The 20985-nt window shown below is 40.8% G+C and overlaps 1 protein-coding gene across 10 annotated transcripts in view; it reads right to left on the bottom strand.

The window, feature by feature from the left end:
* The window catches only part of ZFYVE16 (zinc finger FYVE-type containing 16), a 75294-nt gene that overhangs the window by 22867 nt on the left and 31442 nt on the right, over positions 1 to 20985 (bottom strand). For all 10 annotated transcript variants that reach the window (XM_056539218.1, XM_056539165.1, XM_056539226.1 and 7 more), the window contains 6 exons: positions 16316 to 16540; positions 12147 to 12229; positions 10937 to 11041; positions 10430 to 10580; positions 5444 to 5524; positions 869 to 1031 (listed from right to left, as the gene is read on the bottom strand). In XM_056539218.1, coding sequence (XP_056395193.1) covers positions 869 to 1031; positions 5444 to 5524; positions 10430 to 10580; positions 10937 to 11041; positions 12147 to 12229; positions 16316 to 16540 — 808 coding nt within the window. The remainder of the gene's footprint in view (positions 1 to 868; positions 1032 to 5443; positions 5525 to 10429; positions 10581 to 10936; positions 11042 to 12146; positions 12230 to 16315; positions 16541 to 20985) is intronic.

Here is a 20985-nt window from a genome sequence, read left to right as displayed (position 1 = left end):
AGGACCTTGCTGCCCGCAGTATAAGGTGATATAGCCCCTTGAGTGCTCTCCCCATTTTCTTACCTTGTTTTGTGGTAATTTACAAATTTGTTTAACTTGCTGGCACCAGTTGATTTAAAAAAAAAAAAAGTTTTACACCGGAGTACCCCTTTAAAGCATACCTGTCATTTTAGGTTACTTTTCAGGATAATCGGCCCTGTGTGTGTACATGAAGAGCAGCACTATTTATGGCCAATAGATAACTTGTACATGGCAGGGTTTTTTTTTAAGCAGATTTATGCTCTGCAGGCTTCATTCATATTTTTCAGTTCTCTCAGAGCTGGTGGGCAAAGCATCATGTCTTTGGTGTCTGCCATACACTGTACACACATAGAGGAGATCATCCTGCACTTCTATGTCTTTATACACAGTCTAAAGAGAAGCAGCCAGAGCCAAACTGTATATAAAGCCCTGTGCTGAGATCTCTCACAGGATTGACTCTGTTGTGTCTCTACGGCCAGTATGTGCTTATAGGCAACATCTCCCCCCCCCCCCCCCCCCTTTCCATCTCCCTTCTCCCCCTCCATAGACTTGTATGGCTTGTAATTATCCCTGAGTGAGCTACAGGACAAACATTGAGCAGACATGGGACAAAACTTTGCTGATTTTCAGAAAGGAAGACAGTGTATCAGGAGGGGAAGAAGCTTGGCCAAAATAAAAAATTAGTATTAGCACTGGAAAAAAAAAAAAAAAAATAATAAATAAATAAATAAATAAATAAATAAATAAATATATATATATATATATATATATATATATATACACACATACACATATATAATACATACACACAAACACACCATTTGTATATCCACACTTTTCTTTTTACCCTTTATTTTTACGGTCTACAGTCTCCACCCATTGAATGGTCACTTCTTCAGACAGGTCTCCTGAATCTATCTTTCCACATGTTATCCTAAAGTCTTTTTTGTCCCTCAGAGCTTGCCGGAGAGCTTCCATCATTTCCTGCGTTATTTGGACCATCATCCCATCTGATAAAAACATAAAGCCATGACTGTGAATAAGGAGAACATTTTTAACGTACTATTTAAAAGCAAGATAAAAAGTCCTGCAAAGGAATTTTATGCATATACAAGCAATACAATCTACACTAACTAATGGTTAACCTGACCACACATATTGAAAGAAAGTGTGCTGAACTGACAAATTGTATCAGAATCATTTGGCCATCTAATGTGTATGGGACCTAGTAACTGTCCCTGACAGAGAAGGATCAGCCAATTATCTCAGCTAGAGATAATTCACTGCCAGGGGAGTCTATCAGCGGTTTTCTGCCCATTTACTGGATGGAGTAAAGGTAAGTACCACATGTCTATTTTCTTGCATATTTTTTTTGGAGCAGGTGGACGAGATTTCTACAAATTTTATCCACTCTGCTGCTACTGTAACATACAGCAGGTTTTCTGCCTGCGAATCTACCTCATAAAAACATACCCAAAAATGATGGGGGGAGGGGATCAAAAAGTGCATCAAACTAAAATGAGCCAAAATAAATAAATAAGTGTTTGCACTCTGAAGTACCAGTTTTGTCCTCTTGGATCATGGCAAATGGAAATGTAAACACATAGTAGATATTTGGCATAATTATTTGCAGCTGCCCCATACAGCTGAATAAGTGTTTGGAACAATCCATCTACATGTTGCATATCTAATCCTTAGAGAGATATAGGATAGATTCTGAGTTTTACAAATCACTACAACAAATGTGTTAAAGTGAACATTGTATCAATTGCCTGTGCATGGATGCACTAAATGTAGGTAGACAGATGCTGCCAGCGAGGGCTAGTAGAACATTATAAAATCTGGCAGGGGGACCATAGGCCAGAGGTGCCAAAGTGACAGGGGATAAAAGGGGCACTCCAAAGTAAAAAAAACATTTTTTTTTAAATCAACTGGTGCCAGAAGGTTAAATAGATTTGTAAATTACTTCTATTTAAAAATATTAATCCTTCCAGTACTTATCAGCTGCTGTATACTACAGAGGAATTTATTTTCTGTCTGTCCACAGTGCTCTCTGCTGACACCTCTGTCCACGCCAGAGCAGGATAGGTTTGCTATGGGGATTTGCTCCTACTCTGGACAGTTCCTGACATGGACAGAGGTGTCAGCAGAGAGCACTGTGGTCAGACAAAGTAAATTAAAAAAGAAAAGAACTTCCTCTGTACCATACAGCAGCTGATTAGTACTGGCAGGATTAAGATTTTTAAATAGAAGTAATTTACAAATCTGTTTAACCCCTTAAGGACTTAGTCCATTTTGAGCCTTAAGGACTTTAGTTTTTTTCCTTCTCACCTTCTAAAATCCATAACTTTTTTATTTCTCCATCCACAGACCTATATGAGGGCTTGTTTTTTGTGTGTCCAATTGTACTTTGTAATGACACCTTTTATTTTACCATAAAATGTACGGAGTAACCAAAAAAAATGTATTTATTTTGTGGGGAAACTAAAAAGAAAACCACAATTTTGCAACTTTTGGAGGGTATCGTTACGGTAAAAATGAAATGTTCTATATATTCTGTGGGTCAATATGATTAAAATGATACACGCTTTACTATTATTGTATCAATTAAAAAAAATCTCAAACTTTTTTAAACAAAATTTGTACGTTTTTGGTCGCCCTATTATGACCACGATAGCTAACTTTTTCGTATACAGGGCTGTATGAGGGCTAATGTTTTCTACCATAATCTGTAGTTTTTATTGGTACCACCTTTTAATAAAATTTTTCTGGGATGTGATGTAACCAAAATGCAGCAATTTCTGACCTTTAAATTTTTTCTTTACGTTTATGCCGTTCACCATACAGGATCATTAAAATTATATTTTAATAGTTTGGGCATTTACAGCGATACCAGATATGTTCATTTATTTACACTTTTTTTGTTGTAAAAAAGGGAAAAGGGGGAATTTAAATTTTTATTGGGGAAAGGCTTATTCACATTTTTTTTTTTACTTTTTTCCCCTACTTTTCTTACACTTATATGGGGAATATTTATGGCAATCCCTTTTATAAGGGACTATTTATAAAAATCAAATTTTATAGGGGACTATTTATAAAAATCAAATTTTATAGGGGACTATTTATAGCAATGCCTTTTTATAGGGGACTATTTATAAAAATCACATTTTATAGGGGACTATTTATAGCAATCCCTTTTTATAGGGGACTATTTATAAAATGTAATACCGCACAACAATTGTAAGGTCCTGTACACGACCGAAAATCAGAAATCCTCAAGGCATGCAAATCATACAAATTATACAAAAAATAAGTGGCTATGGGAGTAATTTTAGATATAGATACTCTCAGGTGATCTAGGATGTGCTGGTGATAAATAGAGAGCACCCTTGATCCCAGTCATTTTCTTTTAACAGCTCTATTATTTGTGGGACATATACCATTACAAATACACCTTATTTGAGTTTCTGATTTTACGTAAATATATTAAAATGTTATGTTTTAGGCACCTCAAGCACTGGTTTTTTTCTTGATCAACTGGTGGTACTTTATGACTATTAATAAAAATCACTTTTTATTGGGGGCTATTTATAGCAATCACTTGAGAGATAATACTGTTCAGTGCTATGCATAGGCATAGCACTGAACAGCATTATATGGCTTATTATCTACTGCTCTGGTCTGCTCGACTGCAGACCAGAGCAGAAGACACCAGGATGATGGCGGGAGGCAGGTGAGGAGACCTCTGCCCACCATCTTGGGTGATCGGATCCCCGCTGGGGGCGATCTGATCACCCGTTCAGAGTTCCGCACCGCCTCAGATGCCGTGATCTGTATTGATCACGGCATATGAGGAGTTAATGGTGGACATCAGCGTTATCGCTGATGTCCGCCATTGCCAGCGGGTCCTTGGCTGCTTATAGCAGCCGCAACCCGCCGTGCATGATTCGAGCACCGATCCGGTGCTCGTCTCATGTATAGGATATTAATGTACATCCTGGTGCATTAAGAACCACCGCACCAGGACATATATTTACGTCCAAAGTCATTAAGGGGTAAACTTTCTGGCACCAGTTGATTTAATAAAAAAATAAAATATTCCACCAGAGTACCCCTTTAACCCCTTAAGGACAAGGCCCATTTTATATTTGTATTTTCGTTTTTTCCTCCTTACATTCTAAAAATCATAACTCTTTTATATTTCCATCCACATATCCATATGATTGCGTCATCAATTTTACTTTGTAATGACTTCACTCATTTTTACCATAAAATGTACGGAGCAACCCAAAAAATATTTTTTATGTGGGGAAATTGAAAAGAAATTTATGACATTTTGGAAGGTTTTGTTTTCACGCTGTACACTTTACGGTAAAAATGACAAGTTTTCTTTATTCTGTGGGTCAATACAATTAAAATGATACCCATGTTATATGCTTTTTTATAATTGTACCGCTTAAAAAAAACCTCAAACTATTTAAACAAAATTAGTATGTTTACAATTGCCCTATTTTCCCCACCTATTTCATAATTTTTCCATATACGGGGCATTATGAGGGCTCATTTTTTACGCTGTGATCTGTAGTTTTTATCGGTACCACTTTTGCTTATATTTAACTTTTTAATCACATACATTTTTTTGGGAAATAAAATGTGACAAAAAACAGCAGCAATTTTGAACATTTTTTTTTTTACGTTTACACCATTCACAATACGGTATAATTAACATTATATTTTGATAGTTTGGACATGTATGCACGCTGCAATACCAAATATGTTTATTGGACGATTTACATTTTTATTGGGGGGGAGGGGATTTTTCAAATTTTATATATTTTTTTACATTACGTCCAATCATTTGATTGCTAATATTGTTCAGTGCTATGCATAGGGCATAGCACTGATCATTGTTATCGGCAATCTTCTGCTTTGTTCTGCTTGATCTCAGATCAGAGCAGAAGACCCCTGGAGCAGGCTGGAGGCAGGTGAGGGGACCTCTGGCTGCCATGCTGGATGATTGGATCCCTGTGGCAGTGCTGCTGGCGATCCGATCATCCATTTTAAGTGCCGCACTGCCATGATCTGTATTTATCACGGCATCTGAGGGGTTAATGGGGGATGTCCGCCATTACCGGCAGGGGTCCCTGGCTGATGACAGCAGCCAGGACCTGCCGTGCATGATGCGAGCACCAGTCCGATGCTCGCGGTCATGTACATGACGTAAATGTACGTCATGATGCGCTAAGTACCACCGCACCATGACATACATTTATGTCCATTGTCGTTAAGGGGTTAAATGGTATTGCATTTTTTTAATCACGAAATTATGCCATTTGCAGGTAGAAAAACAATTGTTATAGCTCTAATAATAGTAATAACCATGATAATTTTGATAAAGGAATATAGATACATTTACACATACCTTCTACTATGCTTGACTTGGCTAGAAATCCAGACGACGTTTTCAGTGCACCATTGAAGACAACAAAACTTGCGCCAGTAACTAGAAAACAACATTAAATAAAAAAAACTCACATATTTTATATTACAGTGTCATACATTAAGCATGAGGTGACACTTTATTTGGCGACTGTATAAAATACTTTAAGAGACGGTCAGCTCTATTTTGATTAAATCAGGTAATTTCTATTAAAATTATTTTGAATACAAAATATACATAGAAATCAAAGAAAACCAAGGTACCGCGCGACATAGCTCGTACCAGTAAATAACCAACACGGTACCAACCAATAGGTCAGACAATTGTATTAGCTATCAATCAACAAAAAACAAAAGGTTATAGTAAAGAAACAATTGTTGGGCATTAATTTATATTGGGAAAAATTGTGTGCACATAAGGAGTCTCCAGGGGACACTGCCAACCAGCATATCTGTACGTCCTCTCTGCATGTATCAAATATCACATAATTAACTAACGGGCACTCGAACCAGCAAGAAGTTGAAGGGGATTTCAACAAATCTGTACAAGGATAGAATTAGGAACCCCAGGGGCATCCACCCATCTCCACCAGACTCACTCAAACTTAGACATTTTCTCCAACCTTATTACAGTATTCCTCCTATTTTTGAATTCCTGCAGTGTATTGGGTGGGTGGGTGGTGGAAGTGGGGAGCTGAAGGAGCTCAGTGTATCCAATGTGAAGCAATGGTCTTACGTTCCTGGTATAGCAGACGTTGGATACAAAGGTAAGCATATTCATCAGCAAGATCCTGCTCAAGGCAACCCAATATGCAAACCTTAGGGGACAAAGTTAGAGACACTGTGTACACTGCTAGTATTAGATGAAGGATCCCCCGTCAGTAGTCCTACAGCTCCGTACACTCCCAAAATATAAATAATATGCCTGCACCCTCTGTCTGGACCTGGGACATAAAGAATCAAGACGTAAGAAGAAGAGTTGGGAGAGATGAATTGCTTCACTAAGGGACAGAAGCGGGACATTATCCAAGACATCTGACCACCAAGAGTCAGACAGAGAGCCAAGTTCAACAGCCCACTTCTGAACTGTAAGTGGGTACGAAGAGAGAGAATCACTGAGGAGTTAGGCTGTGTCCCCTTTTCCCCCACCTTTAATCAAATGTGGATGGCTAGAGGTGACCAATTGCCCCAGACAACAAAGGGTGTGAGAGCTAGAGATACTGGTAAAAAAAAACCCTGTGTGGGAGCTCAAAAGCTTCTTGAATATCAGCAATGGGTAAAAGAGACCCGTCCTTCAATTCGTCAGTCAACTTACCAACCCCCTTTACAGCCCATGGTGAAAATCCCTCCAAACGAAAAATCTCTGGTAATCTGTGATTTTTCCACAGTAGAGTAAACAGAGTATGTTCCACCACCCCTAATATGGATTTCGCCGACTCCTACACTCTGATCATTAAAGAGATCATCGGCAGTAGACCAACAGCTCTATATATTGCTCTGAGGTGCAGATAGCTGATAAAACAAATTAGACTTGTCTCCTGGCTGATGGCTGTATGCAATGTTATAAAATCCTGAGGGGCCAAAAAAAAAAAATAATAAAAGTCCCCCCCCTACCATCACACCAATCCTTCAAGCCTGAATCACTTATACAAGGCAGAATGGATCCATGCTTTCATGTTGTTTACAAATTCTGAATGCCATCTGAATGACAAGCCGAGACTCATCAGACCAAGCAATGTTCCTGTCTTCCATTGTCCAATTTTGTTGAGACTGTGAAAATTGTAGCTCTAGTTTCCTGCTCTTAGCTGACAGGAGTGGCACCCGGTGTGGTCTTCTCCTGTGTTTGCCCATCTTCTTAAAAGATTGGACATGTATTGCCTTCAGAGATGTATTCAGCAGCATACCGTGGGTGTTACAAGTGGCTATCTGATTTACTATTGCTACTTTTGCCTGTCTTATCATGAACCAGTCTGGCCATTCTCTTCTGACAATAACAAGGCATTTTTGGCAACACAACTGTGGCACACTGGATATTTTTTATTTTTCGGACCATTCTCTGTAAACCCTAGAGATGGTTGTGCATGAAAATCTAAGTACATCAGCAGTTTCTACTTATACTCAGCCCGTCTGGCACCAACAACCATACAGAGGAGGAGTGTATACTGTATATGTATAATGTGTGGGTCAATGAGGTAATAGAGAGCACCATAGAGGTGTGTGGAGATTTATAAGCCATAAGCACTCCACTGGGAATACCCATCTGTTTCTGACAAGGGGGAAAAAAAAAGTCATCACAACCCCCACTACAAGGGCTGTTAACATGGGGAGGGAAGGTATATCAGGAGTAGGCAGCAAGTTTGCAAAAAATATTTTTAACTTTGCAAGTGTTAGGCTGGGTTCACACCATGTTTTTGCAATAAAGTTCCCATATAAGTTTTCAATTTGGAAACCGTACTGAACCGTATGCATTGACTCTCCATTGAAAACCGTATTCCAAAAGATGCATCAGGTTGTGTAAATTTTGCATCCTGTTTGGTTTAGTCAATTTCTTTCCTGTACCCAAAACCATAGCCTACCACAGTTTATGGTCCGGGTAAAAAACCGTATTGAAACGTATACATTTAAATTTTTTCTTTTTTAACATCGGAGTCGATGGGAACTGTAGAGAACCGTATGGGCGTACGGTTCCATCCGGTTTTCACCATACAGTTTTTGACTTTGCACAGTTTTTTCTCTGAATTTCAATAAACCAAGTGAAACTTTATTCATAATGGAGTGAAAAGTTAAAAACATATACTTTTTTTCTTAAAAAAACAGATGCAACCGGACATCATTTTTCAAACCGTATACGGATTAAAATTTGTACACACGTTTTGATACAGTTTAGTCAGGTTTTCAGGAATCTGTTTTTTCATCAAAAATCTGATACGGGAACTGTATTGCAAAAACATGGTGTGAACCCAGTCTTAATGGGTTTGTTGAGATCGGAATGCCCCTTTAGAAGTAAATATTGACATTACAACTTTGTAGACAACAACGGCTTGAGAAAGGCCTCGTTGTGAGGCTGAAACGTGACACCTTGCACTTTAATGGGAGAATAAAGTAATTCTTACTATTTATTTTGGAGTGCCGCTTCTACTACTTTGATTTGCTTGGACATGGGGTTTTGGAGTCAAGACCTGAGGAGCAGAGCACCCACTTTGAGCTATAAGCTCTTTTTTCACAGTGACGGTTCTCTCCATTTGGACTTTATAACTTTGTAGACAGGTATTAGCTAAGAAACAGGTGATGTCTGCAGCTCTGAGCCGGACATAAAGCTGACAGATTCCCTAGAACTATTAAATTACACAAAATTATCCGGTCACTAACAACAAAAGTACCTAATACATATAGTGGATAATCTGTACCAGTGTTTCCTAACCAGGGTGCCTCCGGGTGTTGCAAAACTACAACTCCCAGCATGCCCGGACAGCCGTTGGCTGTCCGGGCATGCTGGGAGTTGTAGTTTTGCAACCTCTGGAGGCACCCTGTTTGGGAAACACTGCTGTACCAAGACTATTCCCTGATAGCTCAGAGTAGCAATCACACAGCACCATACTGCCTACAATGTTATTATAAACTTATGATAAAAAGTATTTCCGTGTGAATCATTCAATGCACGTGAACAGAAAGAACATTTGCTTCTGGAATTAGGTCACATGCATTAAAATAGTGGCCCAGATTCTATGTGATGTGACTAATGGCATACCGGTCTATTACCTGAACACATTTCATTCTAGTACTAACTGAAATTTATTAACCTAGGGATCAAAACTTTTCTTGGTCCAATATCCATCTTTATTGCCCTATTTGAAAGGTCTGTAATAAACTTTTGCCACAATTACATATACATATATATATATATATATACACACACACACACACACCTCATCTTCTAAAATGAGCTTTATTTATACAAAAAAACAACTGCTTTGAAATATTCTAGGGCTCTGCGCAAAGATTCAGCCACATGGCCATGTGATCATTATCATGTAATTTCATAGCAAAGTAGTGCGTCACATCCATCAGTCAGTGTCTCCAAGCACACAGACAGACCAGCACTTGCAAACATAACATGAGCACAAAATCCATGTCCACATTACGCACATGTGAAAGCGGCCTAAAGAGAAACCTTAAAGGTGTTAGCCAGGATTAGTGTGAGGTATTGCAGCTTAGTTCTATTGAAGTGACCGGAGCCAAGTTTTGAAGGGGTATTCAAGGAATTTTTTTTTACTTGACTATGCTACAGGGGCTGTAAAGTTAGTGTAGTTCATATTATAGTGTCTGTACCTGTGTGTGACGGTTTTCTCACAATTCTTATGTGATTTTCACCCCAATATTTATTTTTAACAGCATACAAAATGACTTGTCTCAGTTTTTTCCCAGGATGCAATGCGGCCGAGACCTGACTAGTCAGCTGATGACAGGGAGCCTGCCTGCTTCAATGGGTGGAGCGATTGATTGGTGGGAGAGAGATCAATTTGCAACAGCTGTAGGCACCCTGATTGGAAAACACAGGTCTTTTGAATGGATGTAGCTCATTTATGTTTCAATGGGTGTAGGAGGGAGGAAAATGGAATTATGGGATTTGTGGGCAAAGAAGGAAACTCAAACAGGATATACCAGTTCACAAAAAGCTAGCCACAGTTTTATGGTAATCTCACAACATAGTCATTTAGCCCCAAGACAAGCGCAGATCCTTCCTAAGCATGTCTATTACTGCCTGCCAGGTACGTACTAAAATCACCTTATGTGGATAACCCCTTTAATACCACACACAACCTGGGACAGACATGGCACTGTTATCTATTCCTGGATAACCTCTTTAAGCAGAATTAATTTATGTAGACAACAATCCATTCACTGTTAGAGAGAATATAGAGCACAACTGACATAAACAGTAATTCCAGTACAAGTAATAGTTCATCACCTTTCCGGGGCTGTCCAGCAGCACTGTTGGCTTGTGTCTGATAGATTCCATCACTATTTTGCACACAGACTAGATGAGAATCCGCATCCAAACTGAAGCTAGCACCGATGCTGATGACATGTTCATTGCAAGAATGAATGACTTTAAGTATCTATTAAATAGAAAAGTTAATAGTTTTCTTTTGAAATAAAGGTAACTATTAAACAAAAAGATACACAATACAGAAAGGCAGAGATCAACACCATTGTTTTTTGTTGTTATTCATGCAAGAATAAAACATTTATGAGTTACATTTTTAGTCTGTAGACAATTCAAACTATTAATAAGCCACAGTATAATAAACTGATAAAATACTTATTTACTACACAAATCAACCACTTCCCTTAACTATTGTTTATAAATCTCCTGAAGTAGGATAGATAAAAGCAATACTAATAAAAAGGTACAGCATCATAAGGATTCTGGCACATTCTGCCAAGGAAAATCCAACTTGAGGACCTTGCTCACCTCATTATGTCGCTTTGAGGGAATCTTTATGCAGCTTTTGCCCATTTCCATGTGAATTACCAAACCATCTACATGAGGAATGGTATACTGGTAATTTCTGAGATCCTGCACAAAAAAAACACACACAAAAAGTGTACAAAAAAATAAATAAAAATAACAACTGAGATAATGCTTTACAATCATTTTTGTAGCAGGTATGCATGCAGAGTGAAACTTTAGGCAAAAAAAGTCAATAAGCTTTTGACCAGAGTGTAGGAGCTTTACCCCACACCCCTGTGTTACACACACCCAGGTAATGCCAATATGACCTGGGTTTCTTCTATCTGTGGTGGTTGCCATAGGTCGCACACAAAAAAAAACCCACAACTTTATGTGCACACAGAATTATTTATTTGTGCCAACTCCCAAGTGACCCAAGACAACTATAACTAGAAAACAAAGTGATGGAGGATTCAGGAGAAACCTGCAAAAATTTCACCAGGTGACCTATGTATAAGAGTTTTCTGGCATTTTTCCCTACAGGCAGGGACCGGAATGAAACAATAATAACTTTTCCCACCCAATCCAACACCACTCTCACTAAGATGATGCCACTGTGTATTGAGCATGTGATGCTATAGCCTTTGGCTGTCCAGGCATGCTGAGAGTTGTAGTTTTGCAACACCTGGAGGCACCCTGGTTGGGAAACACTGCCCTGACGTAAAAGGTATCTTCCTGAACATACACGTGACTGCTGAGGCCTAAGCAAATTGAGTGAGTAAGTAAGGGTTTCCACCAGAGTTTCAGCTTGTCCAGAATAGTTTAAAATGGGTATTCCAATCTCAGGTGTTATCCCCGATTCACAGTCCTATCCTAGTGGTAGGACCGTCAACATTTGTAGAACAGATCTGAATCGTCCCGTAGAATAAATGGAACGCAAAACCCATTGGGATAACATGCTACGATTGGAATACCCCTTTAGGGTCTATTCACATGTACAGTATTCTGCGCAGATTTGATCTGCAGGATTTTCTGTTGCAGATTTCAATGTAAACCCCAATGACTGAACACAGCTTCAAATCCTGCGCATCAAATCTGCGCAGAATACTGTACGTGTGAACAGAACCTTAAAAGGCACAGTATATAAGTATAAGAGGAGCTCCACAACACTGATCGAAGGCTCATTTTCCCTAGTTTTGCTCAGTTTCATGTTAGATCTTAAAATACTTACAGTCAATAAGTTTATAATAGTATGTCCAATCTCTCCAAATACAGATTTTCGATGTCTGCGGCTTGTTACAGGAGATGGATATACTTGAGGAATTAAACATAGACATAGTCAGAATTAACTAAGGTGCTGGTCAATCTAGGTCACATCCACAGTCATTGACAAAGACCTCCGTGATCTCCCATGCGGAGCCCCAGCAGTCAGCAGCATGGGAGCATGTACAACCACCGCATGACGCGGCATCCGACATCTCTATGGGAGAGCTGGAGCGCTGTATTCGGCAGTCTCCGCCTCTGCCATAGAAATGTATTGAGGGGGCGTGTCGGCTGCAACGCTTCGCGCTATTTCGGCAGAAAAACGAGGGCCCGTATGGGAGATCGTGGGGGGGCCCTAGCAGTCGGACCCCCGCGATCTGAAACTTATCCCCTATCCTTAGGGAAGGAGATAAGTTTCCATATCCCGGAGTACTCCTTTAAAGTGTATTTATTGATTGATTTTCTACAATTATTTTATGTTTTTTAGAATTCAGTTTCATAGTTTGTTTTATAACCAATTTACTAAACAAGTTTATGGAGTAGAACACGTAGACTTGCTCATAAGGGTCCTGCCTAAGCATGCCTGCAGGAAATGTAGGGTGCTGTTACTTCAAGCTTGTCATCTTTCACTATATAGCTGCAATTGATAGCAGATATCATGAGCAGTAATTTTCTTTAAAAAAAACAAAAAAAAAAAACAATCAAATAAAAATCATGCAAATAAGAGTCAACGAGTTGAGTAAAGGGTTCTGTTTGTTAGGCAGCCCATATATCCAGGCAGGAAATCTTTAAAAAGTAGCTCCCACCATCTTTTTTTTTTCCCATCCCTGCCTATTGCCAATCTATCCCTATCCCCCTCCCTGCCTTTATTTTTTTTCTATATTAAAAATGCTTTTTTGTCTGCCTGGTAGTGCAGACTGATGCCTCCTGGGGGGCCGACTTTCGCCCTTAGTTCATCTACACCGGGTGCCTCCAGCTGTTTCACCACTACAACTCCCAGCTTGCCCTAACATCTATTGGCTGTCAGGGCATGCTGGGAGTTGTAGTGGTGAAACAGCTGGAGGCACCCTGTGCTGAAAAGAATAAGTTAGGGCCACGACATGACTGCGGCACTATCCCGTTCCTACACCTCCTCCAATCCCCCCCCCCCCCCCCTGTGTTGGAAACCCTGATCCCTGCTCTCCCAAAAAAAATACATACTGCACATAGTGCAGAGTGCAGCAGCGGCATGCATGGGCAGCAACAGCGGCGTGTTAGGGAGGAGTGCCCGGCGTGCTAGCGTGTGAAGTCAGGGAGCCAATGCGCTCTCAGCACTCACTCCCGAATGCCTGATTGACAGGCAGGGAGCGAGCGCAGGCTAAATGAATTCGGACCGATTGCCAGCTAGGGAGGGAGACCCCTAGTGGCCGGTTTTCAAATGTAAAATACATAATGTTAATTAAAAAAAATAATTAATGTATATTAGAGATATGTTGTAGTACATAAGTACTACAACATATCAAAAAAAAAAGTTTGGTGACAGTGCCCATTTAACAGAATTTTCCCAAGATCCACAGGATAGGGAATAACTAAGTTTATCAATGGGGGTCCAACTGCAAGGACAACCAGTGACTGTGAAAATGACTTGCAATTGTTTTTTTGAGTAAATGGAATCGCCAGCAAGTCATTCAAACTGAACAGGGCTTATGAACAATTTCATCTCTTCTCAAACCAGTCATCCTCTATCCTGTGGATCTTGGGACAACTCTTTGAAGTTTATTTTAAAATATTGTGATAATGGTCTATTTTGCATACATCATATACCATTATAAAAAGAATGTTAAAGCAACAAGGAGACCTTTAAAGATGTACTATTGTTTAAGAAAATGCACATGTCATACAGACATGTCAAAAGTTTTGATTACTCGAACAAGTAGGGAGACGGGCTCCACAGACTTCTATAGTATTCATCTCCTGCAGCAAGTCGGGAAGAGAAGAGCTCAGCCACGCGCATCTCTTGGCTCCTTCTAGCGATCAGTGGGAGGATGTCTGAACACCCATGACCAAACTTTTGACATGTCAGTATTTACAAAATATTGATGGGGTGTTGCAATCTTATAATATTACAGCTTTCACTAGGACAATGTTTCCCAACCAGGGTGCCTCCAGCTGTTGCAAAACTACACTTCCCAGCATGTCTAGACAGTTTGGGCATGCTTGGAGTTGTAGTTTTGGAACAGCTGGAGGCACCATGGTTGGGAAACGCTGCACTAGGATATGGCATGGGGGGCCAACCAGTAAGACCCCTGTGAATCCTCAAACTGAAGGTATAGAGTTTATAGCATTTCTCCTGCTTTACATAACTCATGGCCATCCACTGTAGGAATGGAGGGAAGTAAAAGAAATACAAACCGAGGACAGGACAGCAGGTGCAGTGGTGGAGGCGGGGGGCAGGACAGGGACAGACTGTTTCATGCTCTCACAGCGCTTCCTTAAGCCAGTATGCGACTTCCGCCTCTGGCGTGGCATCACAAGAAGTCCAGAGAAGTCCAGAGAAGTCATCGCAGGGCTTCAAAACAAAGAAAACACGAGACAAATATACCAAACATGTGATGCAACCTCATGTGACATAAATAAAACAAATATAGAATAAGTTATGAAAAAGACAACGTACATGTCAAAGGCCAATCACAGGTAGGTAATGTTGTTTTGCTAATGCAGAGAATTATAGGAATGGTAAAAACTTGACACGTTAATTAAGACCTAGAACTCCAGCAGCTTCGAGTTTGATTATCCAGTTGCCTTCTCTGCGTAGCAATACAGCATGTCGGTCGCCGCCTCACGGGAGTGATTTAACACTCGAGGCCAGCGAGTTTTAGAACACCGGGATCACTTGCACATCGCCGGCCTCGAGAGGGTTAAGTCACTCCCGCGAGGCGGCAACCGACATTACCTACCTGTGATTGGCCTTTGACATGTATGTTGTCTTATTCATAACAGTAAGCCAGTATCTCTATATTTGTTTTTGTTTTATGCCACATGATGCTGCATCACATGTTTGGTATATTTGTCACGTGTTTTCTTTGTTTTGACGCCCTGCGATGACTTCTCCGGATGGGGCGCCTTCTTACGACCTCACGCTGGAGGCGGAAGTCGCATACAGGCTTGAGGAACCGCTGTGAGAGCGTGAAACAGTCTGTCCCGGTCCTGCCCCCCGCCTCCACCACTGCACCTGCTTGTCATCACCTGAATGCTTGAATAAAGCCGCGTTGAAGGGTGAGTGCTGTCCTGTTTTCTGTTTGTGTACCATATATAGAGTCTCATGCGGACATCGCACCACCGGTATCAACCTCTCTCCGGGTGTTACGGTCACGTCCCTCCACTGCCTGAATAGACACTGCCTTAGTCATGTACTTGCCGGGCCATACTGTCCTCTCCCAGTTAGTCTTACTGGAATTATAAGAAAGCCTGTTCAGCTGGTGGCTGGGAGTGTTGTTATACAAGTGTGTACAAGTCACAGCACTCAGCTAGCACTTCAGCACCTTTCTTCTGAAGAACCCTTAGGACCTCTTCACACAAGGTTCAATTTTGATTTTAGGGTAGGGTCACACATGCCGTATTTTGCTGCGTATTTTCCTACCTATTGAAGTCAATGAGTAGCAAAATCAGCTGTGTATTTTGCTACCCATTGACTTCAATGCAGCATGTGTGATCCTACCCTTAAAGTAAATGAAACAGAGAAAAATAAATCTATTTTTAGGCCTTTTAAAAAAAAAAAAAAAAAAAGATTGCTTTAAACATGCATCTTTTTTTGTCATTCTTTAAAGTCCTATAGAGAAGGCCATGGAAAAAGTATCTGCCCCCGACCCCTCCCCACAAAGGCATAAATCAAAATGCCACAAAACATGCACATTTACATAAAATAACTTTGTTGAAATCAGCCTTACAGGGGTTATCAGGATTAGAAAAACAGAACTATCTACGTCTAAAAACGGCAACACCCTTGATATTACAGCTTTTCTCAATTCCTTTAATGGAACTGAGATCCCACACACAAACTGAGGATATTATAAGTAGTGCTGTTAGGGGAGAAGATGTTTTTGCCCGGACTACCCTTTAAGGAGGTTATTACTGGACTTAGAATATGAAACAACTTACCACCACTTTCAGCTCCCAATGTCAGCATTAAACGAATTGGAAAAACCTTTGCCCATGGTACTTCCATTTTCAGGATAATAACCCCATGCAAGAAAGGACTATTTGGTACAGGCAGTCCGCTGAGATCCTGAAAAGTAGGTGTAAAAAACAGGAAGCCGCCATGATCCTTACTACCCAGAAAGCTTTCAGTGAATGTAATGTTTTCCAAGTTGCTTATATATTTTCCTGTTAAGAAAAGCAAACTTCAGTTAGATAAAATATGGGAGACAACAAAATGTAAAATAATATCAAATAAGATGTCCTCAGTCTCCCATTATATGATCCCTGCACAATCATAGGCAAGGTGTGACTAGACTAAATGCAGACCTTATACATCTTCCCAAAAACCATGTTTGTTATGATTTCGTATGTGACTTAACTGCTGTGAATTATTTTAATGATATTCCCCCCCCACCCCACATACCAGGTTATGGCTTACAGGGATTTTCCAAGGAATTTTTTTAGTATGGCGCTAAAACAAAAAATAAAGTATACAAACCTGTTGGCTCCCCGGGTCCGTGCTGCTCAACTTCTGATGTGTCGAGACGCAGGGTCGGGATAGGAGGTCGGGATAGGAGGACGAGATGTGAGGATGGGATATGATGACGGGATAGGAGGTCAGGATATGGGGTTGGGATATGACAACAATATATGAGGATGGGATATGAAGTCAAAAGCTTCCTCCTTTATTTTCCTCCCCAACAAGGATTAGGAAGGAAAAACCGGGCAACGCCGGGTATTCAGCTAGTATATATATATATATATATATATATATATATATATATATATGGATGAAGAATCTTCTGTAGATGCAGCATATTACAATACCAGTGGATGACATTTTAACAGATCTATTCCATGGTTCACAGTCTAGTGTAAACATCTCCCCCTACAGTCAGTCTGCAGTGACCCAGTAAGGGACAGACAAAGTCAGTGACGCACGCACGCTCAGTACAGAGACACATGCAGACTTTATACTGAGCGTAGCTCTCACACATGCCTTTCCCAGGCTCCTCAAGGGCAAGTGATATGCATTGTACTGAAACGTTTTTAATAATTAAGTAACCTGGTAAAGCTGTGTGTTACAGTTATGCCCTGTAATGACTCACGGCCCTGTAATGATAACAGAGCCTGACTGTCTCACACAGCTTTCCCAGACTCCTGAATGGCATGTGATCTGCTTAGTACTGACACATTTCTGGCCAGTCAGGAGCTTGGAAAAGATGTGTGTGTGTCACAGTCAGACTCTGTTATCATTACAGGGCCAAGAGTCATTATAGGGTCTGACTGCCACACACAGCCTTCCCAGGCTCCTTAATGGCCAGAAATATTTCAGTACTAAGCAGATCAGGAGGCTTGGAAAGCTGTGTGTGACAATCTGATAGGGGATAAGCGTCTAAGACTGCAGACAATCGGATAGGGCATAAGCGTCTAAGACTGCAGTACACCTAACTCTGCCAGACTAAAATTTCCCCCAGACTAATTGCCAATATGTAAGCTGCCTAAGGGTGCATGCACAACACGTTTTTGCAATACTGTTCCCGTATCAGGTTTTTGATGAAAAACGGATTCCTTAAAACCTGACTAAACTGAATCAAAACGTGTGTACAAATTTTAACCCATAAACGGTTGAAACCCGTATATGGTTTGAAAAATGATGTCTGGTTGAATCAGTTTTTTAAGAAAAAAACGTATACATTTTTAACTTTTCACATTTTGAATCAAGTTTCACTTGTTTGATTGAAATTCCAAGAAAAAAAAAACTGTGCAAAGTCAAAAACCGTATGGTGAAAACCGTATGGAACCGTACGCACATTCAGTTCTGTACGGTTCCCATTGACTCCCATGTTAAAAAAAAACCATACGGTTTGATACAGTTTTTTTGGGTACGGGTAAAAAAACAGACAAAACCGGATGATGTGTTTGACATACGGTTTACAATGTTAAGTCAATGCACACAGTTTTCTATACAGTTCCATACGGTTTTTAACTTGAACCCGTATACGGGAACTGTACAGCAAAAACGTGGTGTGCATGCACCCTTAGCAAGTGTTATTTTCTCAACATTTACAAGTACTAAATAGGTTTCTAATTTATTGCTAAAGATGCAGAATGGGCGACGTGTCCGCCAGCCTGAACCTACACTTTAAAAATGTTCTCCAATCTTAAAGGGTCACTATCATTAAAACAAATTTTTGCTATTGCACTCCTTATGGTAAATGAAAAATATTTCTAATATACTTTGTTTAAAAAAAATGAAGTTTTCTATGTTTGTGCTTAAAAAAGCTCAAGAGCACATTTTCCCCCGACTCCTACACAGACTTTGGACCAAAGTCCAAACACAGGAAGTGCCGCCTGGAGTGCTAAGGGGGGGGGGGGGGGGTGTCCAGCCTCATCCAATCATAGCTCCTCTCATACATAACTGCCATATGCTGTTGGTTGGACCCCCCCCCCCCCCAGCACTCCAGGCGGCACTTCCTGTGTTTGGACTTTGGTCCAAAGTCTGTGTAGGAGTCGGGGGAAAATGTGCTCTTGAGCTTTTTTAAGCACAAACATAGAAAACTTCATTTTTTTTAAACAAAGTATATTAGAAATATTTTTCATTTACCATAAGGAGTGCAATAGCAAAAATTTGTTTTAATGAGAGTTCCCATTTAAATGGCACATAGATTAGACGTAATTTAAAAATGAGAGCGTGACTGTTTTTCCCTTCATCTACCCAAAGACAGCACCTCCAAAACAGGGGCATCATCCACATGCTGAAGACATTTTCCATGGCAAAATATGAGCCCATATTAACAAAACCGAAGCATGCTAACTCTGTAGTAGATTTATAATTTTAGAGAAAAAACAAAAATTTAATAAAAAAAATACAACAATGCTCCAGGTAGCTCCGCAAGAGTGTTCAGTACATACTCGGTATAAGTCCACAAGACATATATAGGGGTACAAACTAAGCAGCATCAAATAAGGAGAGTCCATGTGGAAAACAGGTTGACCAATCAGACATCAGGTCAAGGACGAAGCTCCAGGAGCAGAACGGCCAATGACAAACAAAGACACAACCACAAACACACCGCAAGCATACACCCCGGAACACCCTCTGTCCACTTCCAACATACTATAGCGTCCTCCATTTACTGAGGAGAGCCCACACACTCTGAACGGAACATATAGGTTTTGATAAAGTGGGACATACTTGTTAATCAAATGAAACCAGCGGGTTACAGGGGGAGGAAAAGTAACCTTCCAAGCCATAATCACAGCCTTGCGGGCTCAAAACAAAAGGAATCAGAAAAGGAGCGGTCTATGAGAGCCCAATTCAAGCCCATTGATCAGCCCCAGCAGGCAAACCTCAGGGTTAAAAGCAAGGGGAAAGTCCAGATGATCAGCCAAAAACCTCATCACTGCCAAAAGGGAACCACACAAGGACAACTCCACACTGCAGGCAGATTTTAAAGCAGATTTAAAGAGTACCTGTTATCAAGTAAAACATTTTATATCGTCTTCCTTATGAAAAATGAAGCCTTATTGCAATATATCTTCAATAAAAAGAAACAATATTTCCAGCAGTTTTTACCTGGCCACTAGGGGTCTCTCTCGTATGGTGTTCTGCATAGCTTACGGACAAGTGCCGGACGTGCACTGGTCCAATTTCTGGAAGTGCAGGTGGGCGGAACTTGAGCGTGGCTCTGCTCATCTCTCGCTCCCTTCCTGTCAATCATGCAGGCGGGAGCGAGTGCTGTGCGTGGCACGCACAGGGCTCTGTGAACACAGAGATAACCACTGGCCCCCCTGCCTGGTGTCCCCCAGCCCCTCACATTCAGTTTTCACGGACAGAAGCGCTCCCACCGCCCCCCTGCCTGATGTCCTCCCGCCTCTCACATACACTTTTCATGGCCAGAAGCGCCTATACTGGAGTACTATACTTAGTATACTTAGTCCTGCAGGGCACGGCAGCTCTGTCCTCGGATCTTGCTCCTCTCTGTATTGCACGTGAAATTCAAAACAGAGAGGAGGAGACTCGGGAGCTGCCGTCCCTGCCGTGGGGTGTGGCGCTATGCGAGCTCCCGAAAGAGATCGTTGCATACATGAAGAAGGGCGGAAGCTAGCCCTGGCAGGCCTCAGATGAAGTCACACCTGCTGGGCCACACCCCCTTCCCTCCCTCGCTCACAGCAGGAGCCTGAGCAGAATATGTGAATAGTAAAAAGGTATTTATTTGGGGTTTTAGAAAAAAAATTAATACAGGGAAGGAATCAGTGAGTGACAGGGACAGGTGGGTGGGGGAGACTAGGGACAGTTTAGTTGATGGCAGGTACTCTAACACTTTAATTATAGCAAGGGTGAAATCTACAGCGAAATCAGCAAGAAATACATGAGGAATTTGTCAAATTAACCACAGAATTACAAAAAGAAATGAATCTGATGTAAGGGTCCTTCTACACAGGCTGGTTTGCATCAGTAAATGAACATCTATCTCAGATCAATTATATGGTCAAAATCCCCATAATAAGCTGCACATCACCTGTTTACATAGGGAAATGTGTGGCCAATAACATTGATTTTATTGGCCACACAAAAGATGCTATCAGCTGCCTTTGCTCGTTCGTCAGCCAACTGCTGGCCAACT

The sequence above is a fragment of the Hyla sarda genome, chromosome 1 (genome assembly GCF_029499605.1).
Source record: "Hyla sarda isolate aHylSar1 chromosome 1, aHylSar1.hap1, whole genome shotgun sequence".
Classification (NCBI taxonomy): domain Eukaryota; kingdom Metazoa; phylum Chordata; class Amphibia; order Anura; family Hylidae; genus Hyla; species Hyla sarda.
Note: the sequence above shows the minus strand (reverse complement) of the source record. Positions and strands in the feature narration are given on the sequence as shown.